Source organism: Sinocyclocheilus grahami, unplaced genomic scaffold (genome assembly GCF_001515645.1).
Source record: "Sinocyclocheilus grahami isolate Dianchi unplaced genomic scaffold, SAMN03320097.WGS_v1.1 scaffold79.1, whole genome shotgun sequence".
Classification (NCBI taxonomy): domain Eukaryota; kingdom Metazoa; phylum Chordata; class Actinopteri; order Cypriniformes; family Cyprinidae; genus Sinocyclocheilus; species Sinocyclocheilus grahami.
The window spans coordinates 1,429,315-1,447,928 of record NW_015505258.1 but is presented as its reverse complement, the minus strand read 5'-3'; the positions used below and the strand labels follow the sequence as shown (position 1 = coordinate 1,447,928).

The following is an 18,614-nucleotide window of genomic DNA, read 5'->3' as shown; positions in this document are numbered from 1 at the left end:
AATTTTAAAGATGTGGCGCGACGCTGCGCTTCTCGTCCGGTGTGCGACTGCTTGAAACGCTGTTTTTTTTCACTTCCGAAAGCGGATGATGTCAGGAAACAGTGGTTGCAATTTACTTTTTAACTCTGTTCCTGAGCATTATAACCCCAATTTGCTATTGTGTGCTGCGCATTTTACTGAGGACAGCTTCCACATCACGAGTGAGTAGTGCCGGATTCCCAAAAGCTTTTGTTGAAAGACGGAGCAAAGGGGCGGGGCAGTACTGAAACGCTGTCTAAGCTGTTCGCCAATCACAACGCACTGGGACAGCTAACCAATCACATCACATTTTGTTTTTCGGAAGGCGGACCTTCATCAAAGCCGGAACTAATCGAGCCGTTTGTGCCAGCCTGGGGAGAAAGGTATTTTAATAATGTAAATTATGTGAAACATAATGTGTTTTTCGAACCACCAAGCATGAGAGCATGTTCTAGTACACCACCAAAACAAAATCAAGACTTTGTAAAAGAGCATAATAGGACCCCTTTAATAACAGTATTTTAACAGCATTTAATTAAAGAAATGTAGTTAAAAGAATCTTTTCAAAGTTTTATACAGTACAACATTCAGGGTAGGTAAGATTTTCTTTTGTTTTTGAAAGATGCCTCTTATGCTCACCAAGGCTGCATTTATTTGATCAAAAAACCTTCAGTAAAAACAGTAGTATTGTATAATATTATTACAATTTAAAACAACCGGTTTCTATTTGAATATGTTTTTAAATGTAATTTATTCTTCTGATTGCAAAGCTGAATTTTCACCATCATTACTCCAGTCTTCAGAGTTTCCATTACAGATTTGCGCAAAACTTTGGCGATATTTTCTGAATGTCGATAAAAATGTATTGCGAAATGACGGCGTTTCCATTAACCAATGTTATGCGGCTAAAACGTAACCTTTTGCCTCTCGCGATAAGTCATGGCAATGGATTTTGGTGGGATATTTAATGGATTTTGGCTATATTTATTCAAAGGAGGCTTATGCGTGTATCTTTACAGAAGCAGCAAAGAGAGCCGCTTCAGAAACGTGCGTGGCGCGGCTGGAATAAACCATAGACTGTATAAAAACATAAACACAAGCATTGAGTGGCCGTAATCAGCTTCAGTGGCCTTATCAGAGCCACACTGCACCGCAGACGTGTGCAATGTAAATTGTCTAAGCATTAATGGTAGGGAAAGCCCCTTAAACTGGAGCGCAGCCACTTATGAAGTGTTTCTTGGAGGTTATAGTACATTGAAGAATGATCATATGACTTTTTACATACGCAATGTGACCTGTAAACGCGAAAAAGCCGTTTCCATTGCAGTTTTGCGAATTAATCCTTTTTCGCATTGCCTGAAAAACCACCTCATGCGAGCGTAAAAACTTTTTTACGATATATGGCCGTTTTTGCGAAATTGACGCGTTTCCATTAGGCGTATTTTACATTTGCAATTTCAATTTGCGCAATTTGAAGGGTAATGGAAACGCGCCTAGTGATGCGGAAAGTTCAAAAGAGCAGCATTTAAAATAGAAATCTTTTGAAAATAATAAATGTCTTTACTGTCACTTTTGATCAATTTGATGCATCCTTGCTGAATAAAAGTATTAATTTCTCTAAAACAAAAAACTAACTCCAAACATCGAATGGTAGTGTATAATGAATAAAATAATATACAATGCAACATGCGACACTGTAATATGATTATGGATGCTAAAGTTCATTTTAAAACTGAATTTGAATTTGTAAACTGTAATGCAATTGTACATTTGATCTTAAGCGTTGTGCACCATTCATAAGCCTAATGAGGAGAAAGATTAGGTAACGACGGACGGCCTAACGAAGAATAAAGGAGGGGACAAAAGGTTAATGAGCCCTGAGAAGAGAGACGGGAGGAGGAGAGAAGGAGGGGAAGAAACTGCTATTGTCTTGGGCTGTTGAGAAAATAAAAAATAAAAAGCACATAGCAGTGGGGAAATCAATGCGCGAACAGAAGGACGGCATGCAGAAGAGACACAGGGGGCATCGCGCCATAATGTTGCCCGGGTCACTCAGGAGAGGGGGCCCACGGGGCGGGGATCTTGAGCAATAAGATCAGACCGTACTGTATTACATACACATGGAGGAGCTTTACTCAAAGCCATTTGTAAGAAATTAGGAAGTTAGCAAATACACGTCTGTGAATAAGGATTGCAGCATTTTGAAACTTCACAGTTCTATGAATTGGGTTTCCCCAGAACATGTGCACTTTTGTAAAACCAAACTATCAACATCTGTACAAAAATACATTACAATTTATGGCCAAATGAGCAGCATTTATCTGAGGGCAGTGAAATATTTCAGTGTTTCGAGACATATGGATTATCTCAAATACTGTGACTCAAAAGACCCACGGCCATGTAGGGGTGAAATACCAGACAGCTGAATTTTTTTTACGGTAAGTGGCGGACACTGTTTACAGGAACAGAGAAGTGTCCTAAACACAGAGTGAATTCCAACAAAACATGATATCGAGAAACAGATGTATAGATAAGCAGATTGTGCAGTTTACCTTAACATGGTGGCCCTCCATGTAGTGTGTGGCATCTCTGAAGAGCCGGTACATCACAAATCCTTGAGGGTCTATACTGTCAATCAAGGGGTACGCCGTCTGTTCACACACAAACATACGATATTGTGTGTTCAGGAATCGTTTACAATGAGAGATGTAGTTCATCCAAAAATGAAAATTTGCTGAACATCTAGTCACCCTTAGGCCATCCATTCTGTAGACGAGTTTGTTTCTCCATTGGAACAGATTTGAAGAAATTCAGCATTACATCACTTGCTCATGAATGGATCCTCTGCAGTGAATGGGTGCCGTCAGAATGAGAGTCCAAACACAGCTGATAAAAACATCACAATAATCCACAAGTAATCCACACCACTCCAGTCCATCAATGAATGTCTTCTGAAGTGAAAAGATGTGTGTTTGTAAGAAACAAATCCATCATTAATTCATTTTAACGTTAAACCATCACTTCTGGCCAAAATACGGGGCCATAATCCATAATACCGCTTCCTCTATTGAAAAAGTCCCTGTTGTCCCCTCACAAAAAAATTCATCAACATATTTGTTTAGAATATTTTGGACGGTTTTCACTTGTAAACAGTGTTTGATCTGTGCATATGTCTTTCCTGATTCAGACAAGACAACTTTTTCACTGAAGAAAGCATTATTACGGATAAAGGACTATTTCAGGAATGGTTTGAAGTTAACGATGGATTTGTTTCTTACAAACAGTTTTTCCACTTCACAAGATGCTGATTGAAGAACTGGAGTGGTGTGGATTATTGTGAAGTTTTTATCAGTTGTTTGGACTATCATTCTGACGGCACCCATTCACTGCAGAGTATCCATTGGTGAGCAAGTGATGTAAAACATAATGCAGTGGAATCATGATATCTAATATCACTTCTTATATCATATTGAGCCATCAAATACTGTCAAAAGCCTACTTTAAAAATGCTAGTTGCTCTAAAATTTGTGAAGCAGCCCATCAAGACAGTAGAAGGGCCATTTTTACATTGCTGAAAAGCTAAATTGACATTTGCATGCATTAGAATAAAACAAAACAACAGCAGCAGCAAATGGCTCTTCAATCAAAACAAGGCTCATTTGCATGACTTTACAAGTGTGCCACACCAACCAAACAACAACAGACACACACAAACACTAGCAGACTAAAGCTGAGCACAAATGTCTCAATGATGGCATCAATTAGGAAACATTATATTTGAGCACAAACTGTGTGTTTGTAGAATCAACAGACAAGTAGGTGTGCCACTGTACCCAAAATAGCATCTATTGTAAGTGGGCTCAATGTTCAAGCAGGGTTCAAGAAACTTTTCCTTTTAACTGCAATTGAAACGGTGTATGCAAAAACAAATAACAAGGATTTCACACTTGCATTATTTTGGTAAATAGGCAGTCCTCACCACCACTGAGACTCACCATGCCCGTCTCTGATGTGAAGATGACTATCTCATAAAGTGGGGCCAGTTGCTGGAAGAGGTAGTCTATGCCAGGCCTCTTCTTAAAACGCCAACCTGTGGCCAACTAAAGGGGAAGAGGAGATCCAGAAAACATTAAAACACCATTTTTAAAAAAAGTTTACATGTTTATATAGTGTTTAGAATAAATGTTATATAGCAGAATAATTTTCATTAACATAATTTTAATAGTTAAGAATTCGTTTTTATTTATATATTCATTATAATATACATTTTAATTAATCTTTTTTATTTACTGTTTTAGTTTTTAACTGGTCAGTTTGCATTTAAATTTACATTAGTTTGGGGTTTGTAAAGTTTTTTGAAAGAAACTAATACTTTTATTCAGCAAGGATCAAAAGTGACAGAGAAGACATTTACAATTTTCTATTTCAAATAAATTCTGTTCTTTAGAACTTTCTATTCATTAATCAATCTCTAAAACGTATGTTTTTACAAAAATATAAAACAGCACACCAGCAGCTTTCAACATTGATAATATTAAGAAATATTTATTGAGCATCAAATCAACATATTAGAATGATTTCTGAAGGATCATGCGACACTGAAGACAGGAGTAATGGCTGCTGAAAATTCAGCATTGCATCAGAGGAATGAATTACATTTTAAAATATATGCAAATAACATTTTTTAAATTGTAATAATATTTCAAAATGTTTTATCCGGTATTTTTCACTGAATAAATGCAGCCTTGGTGAACAGAAGAGACATATTTGAAAAAAAAAGAAAAAAAAAACCCTTTCTGACCCTAAACATTTGAACGGTAAATGTATATTTTCTTTCAAAATAAAGTGTATTTATTTTAATGCATTCAGTTGTTGTAAAAATAAGAAAAAAATTAAACCGGAAATAATATGTAACAGATTTTTGCTATTAACAGTGTTTTGCTCATAGGTGCTGTTTCAGATTTCCTGAGCGTTGTTATTTAATCTCAAACATCTTTAGACGTCCCATCTGGAATACATTTTTAAACAAACATGCTTTTAAACAGCCTTTCTCAGTCATTTACTGGAAAACAAGAGCGTGACTATTGTGATCATCGGTCTTTAAAATAAAAGCATAGCAAAGAAGCATTTTTCACGTCAATTCACTGTTAAATGTCTTTAGTCAAGTAAGTTGTATTTTAGCATCAAACTCTTCTGTACTGTGAGTACGGTGTACCCTACTTTTGTATCGTTTAGAGTAACAGATACTTCAATTGCACTTTTATGTGGGACTAAACACCTATACCTCAGTATACATGTCACTGTCAGACAAAACCAAAAAGTACGAGTACAGTCACAGACAAAGCTTCACTTGAGGTTCAACAAAAATCACTGTGCCATGCACCACGGTAACAGTCTGCTGAGGGGTGTCAGGTTACAGGTCGGCTATGCTCCACCTGTCACCTGTGTGTGGCCCTTCCCTCACAGCTGGCCAGGTAGAGGGAACAGAGGGGAGGAGGGCGTAGGTAAAGGAGGTGACAGGTGGTTGGCCCAAAACAGCGTTTGATTAACTGAAATTGATAAGGATAGTGATAAACTGACTAAGGGTTGTTTAATAGTAAATCAAACCGATCAAATTGAGACAGTTTATTGTAGTCTGGATCTGAGTGCACAAAAATACACATTATACAGCACTGCACATAAAGAGTGTATGTACAGAATACACGAGAGCTGGCACAGCTGTGTTTAGTTTGGAACAAGACAGGACCTGCAATTAGGAGCCAAACGCCCACGAAATGTTTACTAGGGGTTCAATCTAACCAATCTAGATTTAAGAATCATTTCATGATAGCTCTATAAATATAGATCTGAGAATGTGAAGTCTATGTCTCGCAGCTCAAGGTGGCTCATTGGGACGGGGAGTTGACACGGTCTATGGTGTGAAATGCTGAACTCCATCTAAAACTTTATTAAGCATTTTATAATTATTGTACATGCAGTGTGGAACACTGTTCTAACTATTTGAGATACAAATTGAAATGACAAAAAGAGTCACATTGGGCGTTGGAAAAATGACTAGAAATAAAGATTGGGAACTGGCTTTCAGAATTTTTTTCCCTCATATTAATTGTACATTTAAAAATGTATTTCTAACAAAGAAAGCCTATTAAAATTGAATTAAAGGCAAAATGAGTTAAAAAAATTAACAGAAATATCCAATTACACTACCATTTAACAGTACGATTTTTGAAAGAACGGTCTTATGTTCACCAAGGCTGCATGTATTTGATTAAAAACACAAAAAACAGCAGTAATATTGTGAAACATTATTATAACTTAACTGTTTTCTGTTTTAATGTTAAACATGAATGGTAAATGGTGGTAAAGCTGAATTTTGTGTCAGATCCTTCAGAAATCATTCTAATATGGTGATTTGGTATGCAAAACAGATTTCTGATTATTGATATTGAAAGCAGTTGCGTTGCCTAATATTTTTTAGGAAACAGTGATGCATTTCTTTCCAGGATTCTTTGATGAATAGAAAGTTCAAAAGAACAACATTTGCCTTTAACAGAAATCTTCTGTAATACTAATGTATTATGTTTTTATATACATTTTATAAAAATGTTGTATCTGAATAATATATATATTAAGGATGCACTGAATGTTTGGCAACCAAAATTATTCGTCCGAAAATAGAAAAAAAAAGCTCTTTCGATGTTTCGGTGTGTGAATACGTGAAAAGACCAAATAAACTGTACCGAACAATGACATGACATGATCAAATAGATGCGTGTGCCAATGCAGCAAACATGTCAGCAGTGTGGAAACATTTAAAACTGTCAGAGAAAGATGCAAAAATCAATACAAGCACCGACAGCGAGAGACTGTTTAGGACTGCATCGCATGTCTTCAATGAGAAGAGGAAGGGGTGATTGTTGCTGTTACTGTATGATGATTGAAATCGTGAAATGGCCTTAAACAATTAGTAAATAAACTGCAGAATATGTTTTCTAATACACGCGCGCATTGCTTGTTTTCAAACAGCGCTGCATGTTCTGCTTGTTAGCCAGGGTTCAAAGTCCAAAGCGCAAGGAAAATCTGTGCTGAAACTCGTCAGTTGCTCAGTAATATTTATGATATTTTTACAAGGCATGTGACAATGTGATACGTGTGACAAACATCTTGCCAAATTCGTAATGAGAATCATTTATAAATCTGCTGTTGTCAACAAAACGAAGCACTGAGAACTTCCTGCGGGTTTCCGCCAAAATAAAAGCTTCATCAACATTCATAAATGTTAGTGTTATAATTTTACTGTTGGTCTGTAAAAAAAAAAAGAAAAAATTAAGACAATAATAAGGATAATAATAATTACAACAGCCAGTGTTTCCCCTGCCATTATTTCCCCCCGCCCCCCTTGAAGGTCAAGTTAATTTTATTTAATTATATTTTCTCTATAGTGCCAGATCACAACAGAAGTCATTTAAAGTTACCTTTCTTATAGAACATGTCTATACCTTGTTCTTTCATTAAGCAAACTAAATAGCCTTATGTTATTTATCTTATTTACACGACGGCATGTCATTACAGTCTCTACGTTATGGTCACGCTCTCTGCATCACACACAGCGGAGTTCCGCCCGATGCGCGCGCTCACACACACACACACACACACACACACACACACACAAGTGAGCCCGCTCCCACTAGTAGTTGTAAATATTAAGCCGCAAAACGATTAATATTTAAATATGAATTCTGCGTGTCTCTGTGTTAATGAATGGCGCAGACGCACGGTTTTGTGTAGTGCTCGTGACGCTGCCGGTGATATTAACCTCTGCCTCTCACTAATGAGGACATAAATACATGAACAACATCTCCAGAACTGCTCTGAGAGTCACTTCATCAGCATTTGACCGTTTCATCTGAGTAAAACAATCATCACATCATATATACACAGAAATGTAATTGTATTCATGGCAACCCGTCAAAATAAAAGTTCGGTTTAACTTGAGGGCAGGCTGCTACTACTACTAAAATTATTAAAACCTTATTTTTAAGGAATAAGCATTCAATATTTCTTCAATGTTTTAATTGTAATATTAAATTACCTTTATTTTCCAAAAAATTTAATTTGTTTAATTTTCATTACTTAAAAGATAGATTAAATGAATGTTTTATGCCTTAAAACAAAAAGTAAATACACAACACAGAATTTCTGAGCAAAAAACTCATAAGGCTATTGTAAGAATAAATGAAACTTGTTTTATGCTTTCAAATTAGACATGCTAAAACAGAATTTGGTTACAATAAAACATAAGGTTGGACAAATAAAATATTTCATAGGGCCCTAAACGTAATATTTGTTAAACTTTTAATAAATTGATGTTAAATTGTTTAAGTTTCATGATTTTAATTAATTAGACATGCTTTTTTATTAAAAAAATTTAATTTAACCATTAAAAAGGAGTCCCCCCCCCCCCACCAAAGCCGTAAACCTAGGGGAAACACTGCAACAGCTATATTAATACATTTATTGTAACATTCACACATAGTGTTCAAATCTGTAATAGATTTGTATCTGTGGGATATGTTTTAAAAAAGAATTATCTTCTGCTTAGTAAGGCTGCATTTATTTGTAAAGTAAAAAAAATACATGCCTTATCCAAGAAGGGGGTCTCAAAAATGGCCAAAAAAAATATTATTTTACTACCTTATTAATTTTAAGTTAAATTGTGCTTTGTTGGTATAATGTCTGCTAGAATGGTAAAAAATGTTCAGTGTTAAGTAAATATTTTTAAATGGTCATTTTTGTAATTAATTAATTGAAAAGCAAGACAAAACAGTAAAAAGCACATTTTGGCTATTTAATTTATGCAATGGTGAAAAAAATGGCAAAATACATGGGGGGAAAATGTGAAAAACCATGTTCGGTATTTGGCCTTTGGCCCAGTGTTTAATTTTGTTCGGTTTCAGACAAGAATTTTCATTTCGGTGCATCCCTAATGTATGTATGTGTGTGTATATATATATATATATACAGATATATATATATATATATATATATCTATAGATATAGATATAGATATATATATATATATATATATATATATACACTGTATATACACACACACCCCTTTTCGAAACGTTTAAACAGTAGTGTGCATTGGTCTTTCCTCATTCCTTAAATGCAGGTTCTCTCATGGTTATTTTAATTTAGCTGACACCTACCGACCACTCAGGATGGAGGAGGACGTCGGTGAGCTCCAGCACTAGAGTGTATGGAGGCTGATAGTAGGGTTCTCGCAGAGGGTCTGGAAGAAGCTTTGGGCTTGTGGGCTCGATGATCATCTACAGAGAAGCAGAAGGAAAACATTTTAAATCTCAGATTCTTTCCTATGCAGAGATAGATGGGAATATTTTCAGTATCCTCTAACCTGTCTGTAATCTTTGAAATATTTAAAGGTTCTTCTGAGCTGCTGGATGACAGGAACATCTAGAGGACAGAGAAATCATAGACTGGTAAAGTCAGATGAATAAAATATTATTCATGTTTATTTTAGCTCCTCATTTTAGCTCCATATTTTAGTCAACTTACTAGGGCTGGGTAAAAAAAATATATTGATTTCTCGATTTTAATCTATTCTCATTTTCACGAAGTGATATCGATTCTTAAATTCGAAAAATTGTTAGTCTAGCCTGCTTCCAGTTAATGAACGAAAAATTGTAGCACACTTCCCATCCAAATAAATCGCAATAAGAATTGTGCCTTGTTATTTTTGATGTAACAAAAGTGGCAGTGCGACACGCACGTGAACGGATCTTGCCCTCTGCTTTAACCAGTTACAGCAGGAAATAACATGAATGAACGTTCAAACGTATGTTAAAAGAAAGAGTACAACTTACCAAAATCCGTATCCTATCTCATGTAATCACTTGATTAGTGTTTCGACCATGGAAAGATGTCAATATAACAGTTTGTAAACAATGTCACGTAATGTCACATTAAAAAATATATTTGGTGACCATAAACCCATTTGTCAGCTAGAGAAATTAACCCTAGAGAGGAGCATTTTGCTAAATATATGCACTATATAACAAATTCATTATATTTTTTGTACTGATCTTCAGTGTCTAATTTAATAAATCCGTCAAGTTATGACAGCTACCACTTAAATGTTTATATTGCAAAAAAATTAATTGGCAGAGAAATATAATGAAGTAATTGTAACTTTATTATTATAAAAAACTTCATTGAGCCTAATGTAACCTTTGTATACAAATCAGTTAATTTGCATGCATATTTTACAGAAATAGTTGCAAGACTTCTTAGAGGTAATTTTATGTACTGTTCCTGATATATATCCAAAATAATCGATATTGAATTGAATTCAATCGGAAATCGAAAGGTTGTCAATCAGAATCGAATCGTGAAATTTGTGTCAAAACCCAGCCCTACAACTTACTGTATAAAATGCAAAAATGTTAAGTCGTTTTAAACCATTTATAGCTTACTGACATTACATCCCCACATCCAACAATAATAGCTACTTCAAGACAATTTACAACATCTTCACATCTTTCAAACTAAAGTTATTAGCCCCATTTCATGGCCTCAGCTCCCTCCAGTTGCCACATGCCATATGCCACCTCAAGCGGCAGAGAAGACAGATAAAGTGGCGGCACACAGGTTCCACTCGGCTCGCTCTACGTCTGTTAAGGCAGCCAGCCCGCCAAGGGGCCCCGTCAACAACATCAGAGCACGAGGAAGGAGGCTGATTGGGAGACATTGGGGGAGGGATGACAAACTGCTTAAACACCCTCTCCTCTGGCCACTCAAGCCCTTTCCCTCCTTTTCTCCCGTTTGATTAGTTCGGAGGGGGAGTGTTTGCGCTCTGTGAGGGAGCATGTGCCTGTTGGCAGCCTCCAATGGAATAAGCTTTCCCTTGAGACTAATGAGTGAGACGAGATGGACATCTTGTCATCATACTCATGTTGAAGGGAGACAGTGGTGGTGTGTAGGTGCCATATATATGGCATTAGCAACACAGATTTGTTTCTATAAAGTAATGGATTTATGAAGCAAACCTGAAGCGGTGTTAGACAAAAACACCTGTTGAACAACAAATAGTTCTCCAAAAATTGTAATCACTTCCTCATCCACATATTGTTCTAAAGACACTCTTGCTTTGAGGAACCCAAAAGAAAAATATTAAAGAACTAAAATCACCATAATAGTGGTCCATGCATGATATTTAAAGTCTTCTAAAGCCATATGATGGCTGTGTTCAATAATTATTTAATTATGCAACTCTCAAATCAAATATGATACCTGAGATGTATGAATCACTGTATTGTGAATGATGACTTAAATGTATATGTAGCAATTTGGAGGCTTTAAGAGAATTTAGAGAAGTTTATGGTGTTTTTGTGACATTTTGGCACATTGGACACCAAGTAATACCAAAATTGGGAACTGCAAAATCTATTTTTGTGTTCCATGGGAAAAAATAACAAAATTTGGGGTTGGTAAGATTTTTTAACTGGTTTCTTATGCTCAACAAGGCTGCATTTATTTGATTAAAAATACAGTAAAAACTGAAATATTGTGAAATATTATTACAACTTAAAATAACAGTTTTCTATATGAATATATTTTAAAATGTAATTTATTCCTGTGATGGAAAAAAGCTGAATTTTCAGTATTATCAACAGTTGTGCTGCTTAATGTTTGTGGAAACTGATACTTTTTTTTTTCAGGATTAGTTGATGAACAAAACAAACAAACAAAAAGTTACCAAAAAAAAAAAGTTTATTTGAGATAGAAAACGTTTTTTCTGTCATTTTTGATAAAAAAATAAAAAAATAAAAAAAATCTTTGAATGGTAGTGTAGAGTATGTAGAGTAACCATTTCTTTAACTTTTTGTATGATTCTAGAAAAAGTTTATCCTCTTCACATCCACTTCAGTCGCTTGTTAAACCCCATCCAAACTGGCACATCTGTCCCGGCATAAGTCCTTCTTTCTCCACTAGACCAAGATCAATACAAAGGGTGAACAGTTGCAGAAACCGTTACCAAGACTGATCCAAGACGACACCGGAAAAGCGCGGAACAACTGGGTGCACTTTGAAGAGTCTCTTGTGCTAAACTTGTCTGTCAGTGTAAATGCGAGGTGTCCCATTGTTGCTTCACAGAGGGTCTGTGGCTCTCTGGAGGGATGTCCATTGAGTCTCCGGCAAGGAGGGAGGGAGAGGAAGATCGATGGCTAGGGCTCTGGACACAACAAAGGCCTCCTTTAATCCTGCACTGGGTTAGCATATGCTTCGCTAGTTTGCCAAAGGCCATTACTCAATTGCCTTTCTTCCATCCCATTCTTTGGGAGCCTCTTGCTTTTTTCCTCCCTGTCAATCGCTCCTTTCTCCATCCCTGAAAAGTGGTCTTTAGGTGTGGCCCCTCTCTCGCTGCTGTCATATGGGGATATAACTGTCCTGTGGATAGAGTACCAAGCCTAAGCTTGTATTTTCTTGGGTCATCTACAGCTTGCCATTTGTTTGCTTAGAGTATCGGAGGCTTTTTGTGCTTGAAGATGAAATAACAGTTCTGACCCACTAACCTATTCCTCCCTATAACAAGGACAACACTACAGTCTACCTGGAACTTATGGCGCTTTTCCACTGCATGGTACGGCACAGTTCGGTTCACTTTTGGGGAGTTTTCCACTGGGTACAGTACCTGGTACTTTTTTTAGTACCACCTCGGTTGGTGTTCCAAGCGAACCGTACCATTACCAAAACGTGCCAATCGTTCAAAACAGTTGTGTTCGATCCTTCGCTGGCTGTGCTGATTTAAATCTAGCGGTTCTGTTGTGTTTGTGTCGCAAGTTCAGTGACGCAGGTAGAGACGATTCTCTCCAGCCAATCCGTGATCAGCAGAGTTTACACGTCACGTTTTGGTAACGGTACGGTTCACTTGGAACCTCAACCGAGGTGGTACTAAAAAAAGTACCAGGTACCAGGTACTGTACCCAGTGGAAAACCGTACTGAGTGAACCGTACTGAGCCGTACCGTGCCGTACCATGCAGTGGAAAAGCGCCATTAGAGTAACATTAGATGTTTAAACCTGAAGAGAAAAATTTTTAATTTTCACTTCAAATATGAATTCATTAAAGGTATATGAAAAAAATTGTTGAGCATACAGTAAATTTCTTTTAAGAAACTGTAACTATTTCTGTTTCAAATAAACTGTGTTCATTTAAACATTTACCACAGTTTCCACAAGATATTAGGCAGCACAACTGTTGTCAACATTGATAACAATAAATAACACATTAAAATGATTTCTGAAAGATCATATGAGTATGACACTAAAGACTGGAATAATGATTGCTAAAAATTCAGCTCTGCATCACAGGTATAAATAAAATTTTAAAGGGATAGTTCACCCAAAAACGAAAATTCTGTCATTAATTGCTCACCCTCATGTCGTTCCAAACCAGTAAGACCTCCGTTTATCTTTGGAACACGAATTCAAATATTTTACGAAGCTACAAGAATACTTTTTGTGTGCAAAGAAAACAAAAATAACGACTTTATTCAACTATTCATTCCCTCCGCGTCACCCTGGTGCCATTTTGGAGAGAAGTATTCTTGTAGCTTCGTAAAATTATGGTTGAACCACTGATGTCACATGGATTATTTTAACAATCTCCTTGCTATGTTTCTGAGTCTTGATCGTTTAAGGATCCTTGCTGTCTATGGAGGGTCAGAGAGCTCTCGGAATGCATCAAAAATATCTTAATTTGTGTTCTGAAGATGAACGAAGGTCTTACGGGTTTGGAACGACACGAGGATGAGTAATTAATGACAGAACTTTCATTTTTGGGTGAACTATCCCTTAAAATTTCATTCAAATAGAAAACGGTTATTTTAAATTGTAATAATATTTCACAATATTACAAATTTTACTTTTTGATCAAATAAACACAGCCTTGGTGAGCATAAGTTTTAATAATTATTCTAATTATATGAGAATAGCCCTACCACATCAATTTCAGCATGATTTTTTTATAGTGGATTAATGATAAAAACATTGACAGCCAATCAAAGTTTTAAGAAACTTGTAAGTGGCAGATGACAAAACTGCAGCACACGCTTATAATAAACAGACCGGTATCGCCTAATGGTGTGGACGCTAATATATATTGTTAATATATACTTTTCAAGTTTTTCTTTGAGTTTTCAGGTTTATGAGATCCATGCCTGGCAGACTAAAAAGGGATTACAGAGATAACCGAATAAGCCCAATGCCTTCAATGGAAAGTGAGCTTTCACACCTGAGCATTACACAAACCCTCCCCTTTTTATTTCCTGATTATTGTTGTTGCTATCGGTTGGTGATGAAATCTTTGTGTGTTTAAGCTCAAGCAAATCAACCCCTCCTCCTGACACATTTGAATCCACGCAGCACCACTGCAAACAAGACTACACTTGTTCTTCAGAGATCAGACCCAGGTGATGGGTGAACCTGTCGTTATATTTCACTCCACACATTACACCAGTTACACAAGTATGTATAAAGTTTTAAACAAACAGACACAAAGAATTAGTCTCAGTGATGTGATATAATAAAAACAACAGTTTGTGACTCCATAAATTATATCACTGGCCAGTTGCCATCTCGTACAAATTGAGTGATGCAGATTTTGATAGGGGGCGGGTTGGCGCAGGATGTGCATATAAGCGTCTTCTATTGAATGCCGTCACTTGGCAAGGCAGAAAAGGTTTTTTGGAGGCACGCCTGTTTGCCTTGTCCCCTCTCCCTGAGGACGGCGCCTATCAAGGGTCCACTCTTCATCCCCACGCTGGCCTTCTGCTGTGTTAGGGAGGGTGAGCATGGGCCCAGGAGGCAGAAAACCTGCTTCTCCACTCCCTTGAGGGAGTAGGCGTTTCACCTTGGTCCCGAAAGTAATCATGGGCCTTCGTTATGGCATTAAAAGCTATAAGAGCTTTAGTGTTGGCTTTGGGCTCGGAGGTAATAAATCGGTGTTGGGGGGGGGGGACACTTCAGGGAATGCGTGGAATTAATTACGTAATTATGATAAGAGTGTGCGATCACGTAGAGGAAGCGAAAGCAGCCTGCTATCTCAATTGACATCAGCAGTGAATGAAAAGCGCAGGTGGTCTGCATTTACCGCTGTTAAGTGGCATCTCTACCTTTACTCTATTAATGGTAATGCTCTGAAGATGGCATATCTGTACTCGATGGTGCTATAAATACGTCAAAGTCAAATAACCACACAAAAATCACCATAAAACCCAAGCCATTTCACAAACAGGAAGCCAAACTTAAAAGAACAGTACACCTTAAAAAAAAAAAAAAAAAAAATAATAATGCAATTATTATTAACTCACACTTATGTAGTTTCAAAGCTGTATGACTTTCTTCTGTGAAATTCTGAAGAATAAACCCTACTGTTCAAACATTTGCACTAAGTTAGATTTTTAAAAAAGAAATTAATACTTTTATTTAGCAAAGATGCACTTAATTGATCAAAAGTGACAAAAACATTTATAATGCTGCAAATTATATCAATTTAAAATAAACGGTGTTCTTCTGAACATTTGAATTATCAAAGAATCATGAAAAAGAAGCATCTCAGTTTCCACAAAAACATTAAGCAGCACAACTGTTTTTTAACATTGAAAATAAATGTTTCTTGAGCAGCAAATCAGCATATTAGAATGATTTCTGAAGGATCATGTGACACTAAAGACTGGAGTAATGATGCTGAAAATTCAGCTTTGCATCACATGAATACATTACATTCTAAAGTATATCAAAATCAAAAATCAGTTGATTTCATCTGTAATAATATCTCACAATATTACTGTAGAGACTTCTATAAGACACTTCTTTCAAAAACCTTTAAAAAATCGTACTGACCACAAGCTTAAAGGGATAGTTCACACAAAAATTAAATAAGCCCCTTTGATCTTCCAAGTTAGCGGGTGTTGCAGTTCATCAGTCCAAAAGAAGTGAAATAAAGCTCATCCATCCATAATAAAAAGTGCCTCACGCGGCTCCGGGGGGTGAACAAAGGCCTACTGTAGCGAACTTATGCGTTTTTGTATAAAAAATATCCATTTTCAAAACTTAATTTTCATTTTTGGGTGAACTATCCCTTTAAAAGTAGTGAATTTCCCATATAAAATTAAGTGAAAGAGAACAGAGTTTCTAGCTCTAAAATGAACAAAAAAACAACAACTGATGTCTAACATAAAATGTATGTGTTAAAAAAATGGACATTCACAGAAAGTCATACAGGTCTAGAACAACATAGCGGTCAATAAATGGTGACTGAATTTCTATTTTTGTGTGAACTATTAAAACAGAAAAAAAGAGTCACAAGCCTCATAATTCAACAACCCACAATTAAAAGTCAATGCAGCGTCAATGAATGCAGTGAAATAACTGCCAATGTGAACTGGCACATGCACCGCATGCCACTGGTTAAGGGCCAATCTGGGAGTGTGAGAGATTGATGCTTGCAGGGGTCATGTGCAGGGGCTTGGCCCCATGAAACATTTGGTTGTGAAGTGGGCTGACACCCGTTGGCACTGGGTAAAAGGTGCTGCATGGCACCAGAAATCCATCGTGTGCCATGCTAACTGACAGGTGAACAAACACACAACAAGCAGGCCAGAAGGGTCCTCGTCTGCTAAAAAGGGCTGTGTAACGGGGCGAACAATACTCTGCTTTCAAAAGGAGGGGGAATGACAGCATTTTGCGCTTGTAGACTGAGGGTCTACCAATAATGGAGTTCTCTACTTTATTTTTGTCATGCCAACTTCCTCCTGAGCTTTGAGCTATGCAATCAGTGCCTTTAAATCCACTAAAAGTGAAACTAAACTCTCTTATCAATTAGATGAAAATCTGTATGTAGGAATAAAATGCCCACCACAATAGGCCCTCAGCTTGGGTTATTACGTTAAGGTTACTTTTTAATACAGTGTGAAAAGCCTCTGTAAGCACATAAAATGTAATTTCATGACATCTCATTTCAACCATTTCAGAACTGCCTCAGGGCCTGACATGTGTTCAGATAAGAGGAGGACTTACCATTATCAAACTCATCTGGAATCTGGAAGAAAAAAAATAGAAAGAAAGAAAACAGAGAGGTGAGATACAAGTAGACATGTTTTCAATGCACACTGGTATATCAAGTCATCACATGTGGGTATGAGGAGAGTGCCTGCATACAAACTAGAAATACAACAACAAATTAGCAGTAAAATGTTTGATAAAACTCCTTTTGACTCTTCCAGACTGACAGGTAATTATTTCATTTTCCATTTTCTTTTTAGTTCTTTTTGCCATTTTACTAGTTTTTTATGCTTACATATTTTTTTTTATTATATATTCATTTTTATTTCATTTTTAATTATTTTAGTACATCATGTTAAACTAAATGAAAATGAGAAATGTTGCTTTGGCAGCTAGCTAAAAACTTAACATAAGTTTATTAAGTTAATGTTTAGCTCAAGTTTTGGTTTACTTATAATATTATATACACAATACATTTATTCTATAATACTACTGAACATGGCACATCAGGCACAGCTAAAATACCTTTTGGCATATTACTGTTATAGATTAAATGTACAAATATATAGTTCTTTAGTCTTTTAATAACAATACACATTGGTCCACCAATAAGTGCCAAACCAATTAATATTCAGCTGCATCTGTCAGCAGGTTCTGCCCCTCTTGGGGTCCAGGACCACTACATGCTGCCTGGTGGTACGGCTCACAGTACAACATGGGCAAAGGGCCTGTTTCTAACCCCTGTCATTCTCCTACTGCATTCATTCATTGTACAGAAACCACTCTAGCGCTCTCCACTGGACAAAAACTGCACACAGCCAGTATACAGAAACAAAGGGCCAAGTGCGATTTTAGCAAGCCTCAATTTTCTGGTTCATCACATGAACACGTCACTCAATTATAAATGTTAAGTGAAAACAGAAAATATAAATAAGTGGAGTTAAGAAAAGCAACACCTTGCTAAACATGAACACACTGCCCCCTGCTGGTGAATTACATTTCTGCACCTTATCAGACTTCAGTCAATCATGTTCCAAATTTCTGTGTCTAATTTTCTTCTGTGAAACTAAGATAATTTGATAAACGTCTCTCTCTCTCTCTGTGTGTGTGTTTCTGACGTTCTGCAAAATGTTCCACAGAAGAAAGAAGTTTATACAGGTTTAGAATGACATGAGGATGAGTACATGATGACAGAATTCACATTTTTGGCTGAACTATCAGTTTAGGTTTCAGTCATTGCTTGCAAAGAGATAAAGAAGACAGATAATACAGAGAGAGAGAGAGAGAGAGATTGTTGTTTATATTAATAAAGCCAAAAAAGCAATGGATAAATTTCATGGTTATGGAACTAACACAGTATATGCAAGTGCTGCCTACGGCAAACGAGCATGCAAGCAAAAATATTTGATCTATTAATTTGATCTATTTTAGCTATGAATTTGTATTTTCTATTTGTATTCTATAGAGAAACCACAACCACTGAAGATGAAAGCTCTGTAACCATACAGA

At 36.5% G+C, this 18,614-nt stretch overlaps 1 protein-coding gene across 1 annotated transcript in view; it reads right to left on the bottom strand.

Annotated features, from left to right (window-relative positions):
- timm50 (translocase of inner mitochondrial membrane 50 homolog (S. cerevisiae)) overlaps positions 1–18,614 on the bottom strand; it is a 38,601-nt gene that overhangs the window by 7,215 nt on the left and 12,772 nt on the right. The window contains exons 4-8 of the mRNA XM_016273531.1: positions 17,121–17,142; positions 9,437–9,495; positions 9,231–9,350; positions 4,014–4,118; positions 2,571–2,669 (exon numbers count right to left, since the gene is read on the bottom strand). Of these exons, the coding sequence (XP_016129017.1) occupies positions 2,571–2,669; positions 4,014–4,118; positions 9,231–9,350; positions 9,437–9,495; positions 17,121–17,142 (405 nt within the window). The remainder of the gene's footprint in view (positions 1–2,570; positions 2,670–4,013; positions 4,119–9,230; positions 9,351–9,436; positions 9,496–17,120; positions 17,143–18,614) is intronic.